Below are 13,846 nucleotides of genomic sequence, written 5' to 3'. Positions count from 1 at the left end.
CCGGTCTTGCTTTCAAATACCAATGGACCATTCCCTTCAATTTGAACCTTGGATCCGTCTCCAAACCGAACTTGCCCAGTTACGTTACAATCTAACTCAGCGAATGATTCCCTCATCCCCGTCATATGGTTGCTAGCACCATTGTCAACGTACCACACTTCTTTGCTTTCACCCGACTTTGGAAAGACTCTATCTTCATTTAAAAGGACCATGGAGGCTGTTTCTTCACCATGTATAGTCAAGTAGAGGGCTGGTTTCTCTTCTTGAGTTCGGTTTAGATTCACCTCATCCTGTTTCTCCTTCGGTTCTTTACACTCCGATGCATAATGCCCGAGTTCATGACCTACTCGATGTGCCTTTTATCTCTGTTCCTTGACCCGTTCCTTTGATCTAGGTTCCCGGCGTGTCCACCGCGGTTACCCCTACCGCGACCACGTCCCCGAAAACTACCCCGACCACCCCGGTCAGCTTTTCCTCGTCCACCGGACTTCTGGCCCGTAAACTGTTGGTTCTTCACTTGTCCCTTCGAGCTCGTCTGACCCTCCGTTTTGGTGAGTAACAAGCTGTTGTCGGTTGCTTGTTTCGATTGAGGAAGCTTTACTCTATCTTCATAAGCTTTCAAGTGTGCAATCGCTTCTTCAAATGGCATAGTTTCAACATCTGAACTTTGCCCAATTGAAGCCACTAGGTTTATAAACCTCTCCGGGACCGTGTCAAACAATTTACGTACCAGTTCCTCATCTTCCAACTTTGCTCCAACACTGTTAAATTTTGAGACCATACCCGACAGCTTTCCTGCATACTCGTCAATAGAATCTCCATCCTTCATTTGCAACCCTTCAAACTCACTTTTTAAAATTCGTAAGCGAGCTTTCTGAACGCGTTTTGCACCCACATACCGGAATTTCAACGAATCCCATACTTCACTAGCCGTCTTTTTCTTCGCCGCCTGCGAAAGTATTTCTTCAGGGATTGCCTGAAAGATGAAAACTCGAGCCTGTTTTACTTTTCGTTCATCCGCAACCACTTCGGTTGGTGGCTCGATGGCATCCCACAACCCGTGGGCATCCATGATAGCTTCCATTTTGATGGCCCAGGTATTATAGTTTGTAGGTGTGAGGATTGGGCACTGGAATGGAATGGAATTGTCTCTTGAGGAGTTAGAGTTTGTGATGACTGACATGATGTTGAAACGTAGGAACTTTGGCATAAAAATTGGATCAGAACGTGGTTGCTCTGATACCAAATGTAAGATTTGGATCAGGAAATTTAAATGAATCAAAGAAACTGGAACTAGTTGCTGCCAAAAGTAATCTTTTTTATTAAAGCCAAATGCTTAGGAATGATTAAAAGATTACAAAAGTGGATTTCGGCTAATTGAAAGTGATGATAAACAAAGCAAACTAAAGATGCTTAAATAGAAAAAAAAAATAACAAACTAAGCAGATAAACTTGGTCTTCATTCTGTTCCTTTATTCTTGGACTCCAACGTACATTCAGCCCATAACTTGGTCACCACACCAACGACTCTTTTTCTGGTGGCTTAGTCAACATTAATCCAACCTATACTAAAAAATAATATCTGATTTTTTTAAAAAATATTATTTATAATTAAGAAACAATTTTGTAGTAAAAAAAATAAGCGGGCCATAGGTATTATCAAACCCAGATAAATTTTAAACCGGGTTATAATATCTTATTTATTTGTCAAAACTCTTTCATTATCAATCACAAGTATATTATTAACTTTCTTTACAAAAAATAAAATTAAAATAAAAAAATATATAAATATTAGAAATGAATAATTTAAAATAACCCCCCACCCCCGCGCTTCCCACACCCGTAGTAATACAGGGGATAAAAGCTAGTATATATATGAATGATATAATCAAAAAGGATCAACCATGCATCTATTTTGGATATTTGTAATATGCATAACTTATAGTTAGAAATTAATCATGGAAACTCCGTCACTGATAATCTGTAATGAAATATTTCAGAAACAAATTCCATTGGAGAATGGATGCGTTGCTGATCTCTCACAAACTAATTTGTCACCAATGTTGTAACGCATAAATATGTCGCAATTGCAGTATGTCGTAATTTAATTTCGTAAAAAAAGTATTAAGAAAATATAAATATATAGGCAGTTCAAGCCTATTTATTGTATATGCTTGATCTTATGAGGTTTTGTTTGAAAGTGTAGGGTCATAAGACCATTCTTTGTGGAGCGGGTTTTAAAACCCCTCTACAATACCACGTCACTATCACGTGAACACCGGGGACTTTAAATCCTTGAGCCTATGTTGCTCCATTGTGATTTGATGTCCGGAGGGATTTTAAACTTCTTTTTAATAAACAAGTAAATAATAATAAAACAAATAATTAAACTAAACTAAAATAAAAACCAAAAACCCACTTAATTGTTTGATGCTCCGAGGGGCCAGTATTTATTAGGGTCTGTCCCGATCACAATGCCCATGACCAATATTTTGTCAGGGTTTTGATTTACTCCAAAATGCCAACTAAGCAATCATATCAAATAAGTTCTAGATTATTAGTTTTCTTTGTAACTTATTTTAAGCATCTAGAGATGGCTTGTAAATTTGTAATTTTTAGTTTAATTTCACAAAAGAATATACTAGTCAAGGATGTCTGTTCATTCAAATTCTTACACCTACATATGCTTGAAACACGCTTGTGTGGATCTTACAGGAGTGTTCCCTCTTGTTGGGCTAAGAAATAATGAGTTTGTTGCGGGTCAAGTTGCGTTGAACGCGAAATCAGACAAAATTGCTAACACAAGAACGCTTGTTTAGAGAAACAATGTGTGTTTCTCCCCTTTGCTTTTTATACATTCTGTTTCTAACCCCGGAGGTTATGGCTTTTTTGATCAGTGTTCAGCGAGTTGTGAATATTGAAGAGTAAGTTTTTGGCTCCTAAAACCCAAAGCTTCGTTTTTAGTAGGATCGGATTTACTATTCAAAATAGGATTGTGGCGCAGCTTGTTGCCCGCTTACCTGACATTTTATTATAAATTTTTTAGTTTAGCAATGAAAGAAACTATAATAATAAATAAATAATAAAATTAAAAAAAAAAACATAAAGATACCGGGAGAAGATTAACCGTTTGCCAATGTATGCTGTATGGTAATTTTACATCACCGGACAACCCTGGGGTCTATATGATTAGCTCATTAATTTAACAAATTGATGTTGATTAGTTCATAGCTTTAGACTTAATTGATTAGCTGATGACGTTGATTGCATTCATGCTCACCTGATTGCAAAATGGTTTATATTGAGGCGATGAACAAAGTTTATAAAATTCAATATACAATCATAAATGTTGGTTACCACAAGCTCGTAGATTATGGAATTATGATTTTAGAAATTACAAAATTTAAAATATCTTGGAAGCTCAGTAGCTGTAGGACCTACCCGTCGAACCGGTTGAACCTATTTTAATATAATACTAAAATTAATTAAAAAATAAATAAAAAGTGTAAAAATTGAGAACATAAATAAACATTATATTAAAATTAAAATTTGAAAAATGCAGGAAGGTGCTCTGCCCATTCCCTGCAACACTCCAACACACTGCATATTGTCCTTAATTTTCAATATGGTGTAGTGGTAGACCGGTAGGAAGTTTGGCATTTTTAGTGAAAACTCAGGTTCGATCCCAATAAACAACACTTCAAGGACGGCATGAGTGCCTCAATGAAGAAGACTTAGATCTTTGTAATCTCTTGTTCGATCCTAAGGACGTCTGGACCTTTGAGCGAGTGGGTTTTCTCCGAAACTGAAGATAACTTTGAGAAATTAATGTTCCGTATGGTGGGTTGGGCCCGCTAGCAATAGCTTTTTGCCATTGTAACACCACGCACCAATTCTCTGTTTATTGCCGACCTAAAGAAAAACAAAACATTGAACAAGCTAAAAAAAAACAGGGCGTATCAGCCCGCCAAAGGAAGTTTGAACGAGCATCTTAACAATCCGAACCTCACATGGACTCAAAGATTGAAGATATGTGTAGGCGTGGCTCGTGCGCTGAGTTACCTCCATTATGATGAGGGGCGTGGTTATGGTGTTATACATCTTAACATCAACAGCTCCACAATTTATTAGACGAGAACTGGGAACCAAAGTTATCCGGTTTTAAAGTTTCTGTCAAACAATGGGTTAACCGGATGGACCAGGTCATCCTTTCTGAACCTTTTGGCGCAATAGGGTATGTAGACCCAGAAATTGAAAAGAGCAAGGGTGTGACGCACAAGTCAGATATCTACTCATTTGGTGTGGTTTTATTCGAATTATTGTGCGGGAGGAGTGCATATATTAAGAACAAGGCGAACAACTTTCTAGCTCGATTGGCCAAATATCATTATGAAAATGAAACGCTGCAAGATATAGTCTATCCTGATCTAAGGAATCAAATGGTATTCACTCAGATTATACTCAAAAACGGCATATTCTTGCTTAGAGAAAGAGCGAGCAAACCGCCCAAATATTCTCATTATTGTCGATAAACTAGAGAAAGCATTGAAGCAAGCATTAAAGTTTCAACCGTATTTTGTAAGTCTTTTCTTATTTAACTTTTTTTTTACGTATGATATACTTTATTTCTCACCGTTTTAATTTGTTTTTTTTACGTCAATTTATTCTACCATTTTTCATCCACCAAGAGACTTAACCAACAAACACCATTTGAGAGGTCTCTCATCTTAACAAACATTTTGATAGTGTTGTACAACCCCTTTGGTTGTTTACTTTTACTATTAAAAAGAGCATTAAGAAAGAAAAATAAATTAAAATTACGATATCTTAAATTATTGTACAACGCTTGTTTATTACATAATTAATGATTTGTTATATATTGTATTTTTCAAATTACTACTATTCATAATTTAATTCTCAAAGATTTTTTTTACGATTTTACCACTATTCAATTGCACCCGCCGACCAATCTTTGCCTTATCCCTCCTGATATCTCTTACATGTTCCCAATAGTCTTGAAAGGGTACTAAATGACCTAATTGTTTTAATAGAAAGATATTCCTTTATGAGACGTGTGAGATTTTAAATCTAAGATGTTTAAATTTTGAAAATAAATATATTTTTTAAGTCAAATGCATTGAAAATAACCAAATTACTCTGAAAAATAAAAAATAAAAAACTATCAAATGCTTTTAACATTTCCTGTTAATTATTCAACCACCATCTCCTATCAAAGTCCAACTACCACCAATACAAAAAATAATCACCAAATTTACAGTGGAGACAATGAGCCCAATTATATGGTTGAAGAAACCCATTAAAAATGGAAAACACAAACTACTACCATGTGAACTGTGGTGTTCGTGCGCTAGAGGAGGAAAGATATTTATTGGTGGGACCCACTAGCATAAGATATTATTTTTCTTTTTATGTTCAGCTTTTTTTTTCTTTTTTTTTTTCTGGTTATTTCGGACCGCTAAGGTTCCTAAAAGTGATTACAAATATATTAACCACCAAAAATTGATCTGACACTTCTAACAAGTATCTATAATTTCATATTTTCTAACTCTCTTTTCCTCTTGTTACATGTTTGCTTGTTACATGTTTGCAGGTAAAGAACTTGAAACACTTGAAGGTTCAGCTTCTTGATATAAAGTTAGTTACCAACAATTTTTCAGACAAATACAGAATTGGATCTAACAATTACTACACTTGGTAACACGGTAGAACTCGGTCATTTTGATAACAAAAACACTTTCTCTATAGAAGGGAAGAGTATAAGTGAACTATCCAAAAGACATAACACTGTAGTTATTAAACGCTTCATTCCTGTAGATGACGAGCAAGAAGAAGGAATGTTTTTTACAGAGCTTGAAATGCTAACTAGTGTTAAGCATCACAACATAGTCAATCTATTAGGATTCTGTGTTGAAGGTTTTGATATGATGCTTGTCACTGAGAAATTTTCAAACGAAAACCTAAGTGATTATTTGGGAAACGTCAAAGAAATGCGTACTTTGACTTGGGTAAAACGTTTGAAAATTTGCATTGATGCTGCTCGTGCGTTGAATTACCTTCACTTTGAGATGGAAGATAACAAAGTGATGATACATGGTAATATAAATGCCAATAGAATCGGGTTCAACCAGAATTGGGAGGCAAAGATTGAAGACTTTCAATGGGCGGTATTCTTGCCTCTAGATCAAAAAGACGAAGCTGAATATAGAAAAACATATTTTGACCAACGATACCATGTAGATCCAGAATATGAGAATACTGGTGAATTAAAAAGAGAGACAAATATGTATAGCTTTGGAGTAGTTTTGTTTGAAATTGTATGTGGAAGGCGTGCTGGAGACCAAATTTACCTTAACGAAAGCAAGAAAGGTCTAGTTGATGTGGCAAGACAAAACTTCTCCACGGGAACACAAGAGGACATGATAGATCCTGCAATAAAGGAAGCAATTGGTAAAATGAGTTCTATTCCAAATAGAAGAACCAACAAGGATTCTTTGCAAACATTTTTAAAAGTTGCAAATCAGTGTGTGGTAGAGACTCAAGACCAACGTCCAACAATAAAAGTTGTTCTCAAAGAACTTGAGAAAACATTATTCTTTCAAGTAAGTCAGGTGTTTATATATATACATATGTATATATATAAATTTAATTTAATTCAACCATTAAATGCACATATTATTATAATGCAAAAGGAATACATATAAATTGCTACATTTTTAATAGCTAAACTATATATCAATTACATGGAATGGATCTTGAAAGACTTGACACGTAGACATCAATGTTGATCCAAACTGAAACGGTTACGTGTGTGTGATTTTCTTTTTTTCATAACGTTGTAATATTTTTATCTTTTGTTAATTTACGTTATCTTAATTTATACTTCACTAACAAATTTGACCTGTAATGCATTATTTATTTGGTGGTTTTTAAGGCATTATCTTTGAACATCAGTTTCGTCAACATTTTATCATCTATTATCAGTTTCCTCATTGTTTTATAGTTTATTCTCAATAAATATAGATATAATTTCTTAAAGGTTGAGGGAGTACAACACCTTGATAAGGATCAAGTTGTCAAGGAACTTGAGACACCAACTCATCAAATTCTCGTAAGACCTTCCTCTTTCTCATTTTTTTTTTCTTCTTCTTCTTCTCTATTCGTCACTTCATCATTTTTCTCATTAAAATATTTGTAAAAGAATTGAGATCTGCAAATTGAATTTGTTTTCCATCACCAAATTTATAGTTTTTCATCATTAATATATAGCTTCTTATCACTAAAATGCTGCTTTTATCAGTAACTTTTTTTTATCTCATTTTTTTTCTTGAAGGAGGAGCAAGTACAACAACCGGAATATGACCAAGTTGCCGAGGAAGTTGAAAAAGCATCTCATGAAATTCATGTATGACCTTTTCTTTGTTTCTTTTTCGACTTGATTATCCTTTCTGGTATTTTTGTTTTCTAAAAAAAGTGAAATCTATAAATTTAATTGGAATGTGACGAAACTTCAACAGAAATAGTAAATTGTTATTTATGTAGTTTTTGAATTGAAACAAATACACTAATAGCAACAAAGTATAAGTATGAATTGTTTGCAATATCTAAACACTTAGATAATTAATGTTAGTTATTCTACAAATGCCAACAAAAATGATAAGTGTGAGAAGTCATAATTAATTTATATGTGTCAAGTGGGTATCAAAGAAAAAAGGGTAATAGTACATATTTTCTCTTTCCACATGCAAGTCATATGCCAATTCCCCCATCATTTTAAAACATGACTAACCTTTTCATATGATATTTTTCTTAAAATCACTATAATAAAAAACGATTTTTTTAATCTTTAATATGAGTATGACTTTGTTATATAAAAATTAAAAGAAAATTACGTCATTGTGTCTTTTTGTTTGTAATTGTGTATTTTTTCATCGTTGTGTCTTTCTGCTTGTCATTGTGTATTTTTTTTAATGCTAAGAACACTGTTGTGTAATCTTAATACGTAAATATAATGTAAAATAACAACAAATTCTCTAATACATAAAATACAATGATGAATACATATTACACAATTAACTGAAACGTAGAACACAATGATGAATACATATAACACAATGGCCTGAAACATAAAACACAATGGTGAATACACATAACACAATGACCTGAAACGTGAAACACAATGGAAACTACATGTTACACAATGACATGAACGTAATACACAATGAGCATAATACTTTTTTCTCCACAATGACTAAAACACAATGATAAGTAAAAAAAGACTCAATGACGTAATCATTGTTTTAATTGTTATCTTTAATATGAGTACCAATTGATAACACAATGACCAAAATCTATAACACAATGCATCGAAAAATCCAATTAAAAAACGCAATGAACAACCAATAACACAATATAAAAACCCACTATTTTTTTATATAACAATATGATACTCATATTAAAGATAAAAAAAATGTTTGTTATTATGGTGAGTTTTTTTTTAAAAAGAATGTTGCTTGAAAAAGTTATGGGCGTTTTTAAATGATAAGGGAATTGACATGTGACTTGCATGTGGAAAGAGAAAGTCAACAAAAGTGGGTTGTTACATTTATGCTCTTCCCATCAATTTTTTCTCTCGAATTAATCTCCACCATTAAAATCTAATATTAATAGATTAAATTGATTCTCACCCTTCTCATTTTCGTTGTCCTTTTATTTTAACTTTACTCAAATAATTAACTATAATATAAGAGTTGATATATACAAGTTATTCATGACCTTTTGTCAAAATTATTAATAAAAATAAAACTACGGTATTACTTAAAATATTGAAATTTGTTATCAAGAATTAATTTGATCAATTTATGCAATTATGCATCAATTGAAGTTGTAAATCAATAATTCAAGCCTATGGGTTAGAAGTGGAAAACAGTGAAAATAGATAACGTGGGCGTATGATGACAAACGGCTACATTGTTTTCTCTTTACTCGCATGGGTTGTTGCATGATTAATAAGGTCAGTTTTAGTAAGGTTTAGAGGACTGTTAGTGTTATGGTTCCTGTACAATGTGGGCCTAAGTACATAAACAAGGGATGAATGACCCGACTATGGTCCGAGTTATCCTTTAATTAACCATTATTAAATATAACTATGATTAATGTATGATGTGTTTTTTAGAACCAAATTTATGTTGATTATAACATCATCTAATCCACATACTAGATTATTGGGCTGAATTATGAAATGGGATAAGGATCAAACATTGTTCACGAGCCGAGCCGAGCCGAAACAAGCGAAGGCTTGCTCGTTGCTTGGCTCGTTTACAATTGAACCGAACAGAACGGCTGAAATTCGAACCGAGCCAAAATCGAATCGAGCATTTTTCGATCGAACGGCCGAGCGATTTTCGAGCATTATTTATTTCTTTTTCACTCTAAAAATTTTAATAAGAAACAAGTTTGAATGTTGTAAATAATACATTTTGTAAACAAATTAGTAGTTTTTAGACAAAGGTGTTATAGGTTGTAAATTTTTTGGAGATACAAATTTAAAGTGAGATATAATAAACATGTAAACAAACTTTTAGTATTTTAAAAACTTGAATAGAACCAATGAAATTATAAAGTTGACGTAATAGGAAAATTTTAAAAGGTTTTAAACAGTTGTATACTAATATTTTATGTGTGTATTTGCTCATATATAATTATATAAAAATAAATTAAAAATATTCGAGCCGAACCGAACCGAGCAAACCTTTGCTCGTTTACAAACCGAACCGAACCGAGCGGCTCGTTTACAATCGAGCGAAAAACGAGAGAGTATTTTTCGAGAAATTTCCAAGCGAGCGATGAGCGAGTTCGAGCGGCGAACAGTTTGGACGGCCCTAAAACATATCGGCAGTGTTTTGAAACAAGGACAGGACCGGCCGGTCCGACCGGGACCCGCTAAGCATACCGGAACCGATGACCCGCTGGGTGGACCGGAAATTTTAAAAAATTAATAAAAGAAACCAACAAAATAAAACTGAAAACCCTAGATTCCATCTTTGAACCACGCGGCTTCGTCCCCAACTCTGCAATCGTCTCGTTTCTGAATCAATTACTTGATTGAAACTTCGTCGATTTGAACTTCCCATGTTGCTTAAGTGGTTTGATTTTAACACAAAATAAGCACGAGGATGGTAATTGACTGATTATATGACATAGGAAGAAGATGGGAAGAAGAACATGAACACCAGTCAATTTTCTCTTGGTCACTGCTCTATCTCCGTTATATCACTTAGGGTTCCTTTGTTGGACCATTTGATTGTGTTGCTTGATTGGGTTGGTTAGGCTTAGTCCACTTCATAAAACTTGGTCTGGTTGGGCTATGTTAATGAAACATGCTTCATGAAATGAAAGTTTGGTTATTATTTTATTTATATATAATATATATAATATTTAAATTATTTATGAGGTCTACCAGGTCAAACACCGATCCGTCCTCCCGGGTCGGTTCGACTTTTGACCTGGCAAGATGTCCGGGTTGACGTCCAGGCAAGGTTTGAAAACATTGCATATCGGAGCACGACCTCACCTCAGAACATTCCCATTCCATCTCATAACCTCAAATCCAAAATTATACTAAAAATCACTGCATTTTCTCTCTCTTGTTCAATTAAATAATATTTCTTTATAAATTTATCATTACTTTTTTTCTCCCCTTCACTCATAACCACTTTCAAAATATATTAAAAAGTTATAGGACTCGCTTACAACACCCTAAATCACTCCCTAACTTATAAAAAACCCATCTCACATAATTTGATGAATGGATTGAGAATGCTCTTACGATAACCTAAATCCCAGAGTTACCTCTTCACATGCCAAAAGATAAATAAATAAAAAGTATATTAAAATAACTTTTATGTTTCCTTATTATTAGGGCATCTCCAATGGTGAGGTTTTGGGTGTTTTGAATCATAGGTGTCTCCTAGGTGGAAGAGAGAGAGAGAGAGAGAGGAGGAGGAGAGAGTGAAAAGAGTTTGGAATTTCAATATGGTCTGTAAGGTGTGTGTGAAAGGATGAAGAAGTGTGAATGGAAGGAGAGAGAATGTGAGTGAATGATTAGGATGGTTGGATTTCAAACCATGCATAAAGCATTGGAGATGCTCTTACTAACTTATTGTTTTATAATCATGTCTGTTCATATTCGTTACCATTTAGTTTAATATAACATCAATTAAAATATTTTAAATTAAATTTATGAATCATGCAATTATATACGTACGTTCAGTAATCTAAGTGCTGCAATATACTTGTTCAACTTTCCTTTTTTACTCTTTCTTAATCAATTTCATCTAATTTATATAATAAATATGAACATATATAATCCACCTTTCTTATATACCTACAATTTAAAATAACTAGTTGGTCAAACAACTTTTTTCACTTTAGTGGCAGAATACACGCATATAATCAAATACTTTGAAATTCTAGCAAATCATCTATAATTATAAGCATGAACAATTTAATTAGAGTAAGCTAATACAGAGGATTTATAATCCTTTCATATTAACATTTAATCTAGCATTAAAATAATTTGGTTTAACAAATTGTAACTTTGTATTTGGGCCTAGTTTAGAACAAACTATAAATGGTTTGTGGGCTTGGGCAAATGTGTTGAGCTGGCCTTGAATAGTTAAAAGAAGGGTCTAGTCACAAAACAAAGGGGAAAAAAGAAGCAGCTAATCGGCCATGAATTCCAATTTCTCTATAAAAATATGAACCACACAATTTCAATTTAATTGCCTTATGACATATATATATTTAAATAATTTGCAGCAGCAGCAGCAGCAGCAGCTAATTATTAAGAAGTTGGAACATTTGAAGATTCCTCTGGCTGATGTTCAATTAGCAACGGATGGTTTTTCAAAGGCTTACGAAATTCCAGATGGGGGTGGGTGTACTATGTACAGAGCAAAACTCGACGACCATTTTGGTAAAGAAAATCATTCATCCGTTGTTGAAGGGACTGATCATGTGCTTATTAAACGCTACCCTCCTCCTGGACATGAGTACTGGGGAGAAAAAGAGTTTTTTACAGAAGTTGAAGTGCTTAGCGCTGTTAAGCATCCCAACATAGTCACCCTACTTGGATTTTGTTTTGAAGCTTCTGAGATGATCCTTGTCCTTGAGAATGCTTCTAATGGATTCCTTGGTGATTATTTGGAAGACGTCAACAGTAGCATGCGCATTTTCACTTGGGAAAAGCGTTTGAAAATCTGCATTGATGTTGCACATGCGTTAAAGTACATTCACTATGAGATGGAGGACCAAACGATGATAATAAACCGTGATATATGTAGCTACAACGTCTTTTTGGACAAGAACTGCGGGGCAAAGATTGTTAACTTTTGGTGGTCTGTATTCCTGCCTTCAAATCAACAAGACGAAGCACTCCATATCAGCTGGATTGGCAGAATGCGCCACATAGATCCAGAATATAAGAAGACTAATAAGTTAAAAAGAGAATCGGATGTATATGGTCTTGGAGTAGTTTTGTTTGAAATTCTATGTGGGAGGATAGCCTTTGACCCAATTTACCTTAAAGAGAATGAAGCAGGGCTGGCTCATGTGGCAAAACAATGCTACTGCTCGGGAACAATACAAGACATTATTGATCATACAATAAAGGAAGAAACAAGTGAAAACAATTTTGTTCTAAATAGAGGACCCAAAGCGTATATTTATTGAAATTGCACATCAGTGCGTGGCAGAAACTCAAAATCAACGTCCAACAATGAAAGATGTTGTCAAGGAACTTGAGAAAGCATTATTCTTTCAAGTAAGTCATTGTTCTAACTTCATATTATTGATCCTAAGAAGTAGTGATTGTGATGATTCACTTTAGTTTAATAAAAATGTAAACTGATATGACATTATACTATAATTGATAAAGCACAATGGTAAAAATCTTTTCCACTTTCTGAGTTTACTTTGTTTTATCGTTGTTGCTTAAACATTTTTAGACTGTCTGCAGCTTTGCTGAACTGCTGATATGAAAGTGTAAAGAAAAGAATATGATCAAAGTTCAATTTAAAACTTTTGAAAACTAAGTAAAGCACATCTTTAATGGATAAAAGGGCATTGATCAATTATCACGCATGTTAAACTCATATTGTTCATTGTTTGAAGTCTATGATATCATCAAAATTTTAATTTCATCATCATTTTTTAGTTTTTATAAAATATTTTACTGTGGTAAGGTTTTATCATTGTTTACAGTTTCTGTAAATTACCATCACCATTTTAAATAGCAGCAAAGCAACCTCATCACTAATTGTTAACTAATTTGTAGTCTTTCATTACTAACATGTATTTTGACAATTTATTGTTTTCTGATAGCACCTACTAATTTGTATATATTGTTTTCAACACCATATTAATCAGCCGTTATAATTTTAACAACATATAATTGTGATCAGTATATGTAATTTAATTGGTGTGTCATGTCTGACAGAAAAACAAGATCAACAACCCCAGAATTTCACTTGAAGACATAAAAGTAGCCACACAAAACTTCAATAATGACAATTGCATTGGTGGAGGAGGATTTGGGGAAGTTTTTAAAGGAAAGCTTTAAGACGGTGATGGAATTAAAACCATTGTTGCAAAGCGACTAGATACAAGGCTTGGTCAAGGGGAACAACAATTTTGGAATGAGGTCCAAATTCTCTTGGAGTATAAGCACGAGAACATAATTGGTCTTATAGGCTATTGTGATGAAAAAGATGAAAACGTCATTGTTTATGAGTATGCACCCAAAGGAAGTCTTGATAGGTATTTGAAG

At 33.7% G+C, this 13,846-nt stretch overlaps 1 protein-coding gene across 1 annotated transcript; it reads left to right on the top strand.

Annotated features, from left to right (window-relative positions):
* Positions 1-1,139: 1,139 nt before the first annotated feature.
* On the top strand, positions 1,140-12,750 carry LOC143609081 (uncharacterized). The gene is made up of 6 exons (XM_077083943.1): positions 1,140-1,248; positions 5,612-5,635; positions 5,689-6,620; positions 7,058-7,129; positions 7,352-7,423; positions 11,842-12,750. Exons 1-6 carry the CDS (start codon positions 1,140-1,142, stop codon positions 12,748-12,750), a joined length of 2,118 nt encoding a protein of 705 aa, XP_076940058.1.
* The last annotated feature ends 1,096 nt before the right edge of the window (positions 12,751-13,846 follow it).

This window comes from Bidens hawaiensis, unplaced genomic scaffold, assembly GCF_021521415.1.
Source record: "Bidens hawaiensis isolate Kalapana, Puna unplaced genomic scaffold, B.hawaiensis_p1.1 tig00419489_1, whole genome shotgun sequence".
NCBI classification, from domain to species: Eukaryota; Viridiplantae; Streptophyta; class Magnoliopsida; order Asterales; family Asteraceae; genus Bidens; species Bidens hawaiensis.
The sequence above is the reverse complement of the archived record's forward strand: the minus strand, read 5'-3'. Positions and strand labels throughout refer to the sequence as shown.

Excerpts from the sequence above, each read along its gene's own strand:
- LOC143609081 (XM_077083943.1), top strand. The coding sequence starts at position 1,140 with ATGGAATTGTCTCTTGAGGAGTTAGAGTTTGTGATGACTGACATGATG. Across the intron at positions 1,249-5,611 it reads TGGTTGCTCTGATACCAAAT|GTAAAGAACTTGAAACACTT; the intron begins GTAAGATTTGGA and ends ACATGTTTGCAG. Across the intron at positions 5,636-5,688 it reads AGAACTTGAAACACTTGAAG|AATTGGATCTAACAATTACT; the intron begins GTTCAGCTTCTT and ends AGACAAATACAG.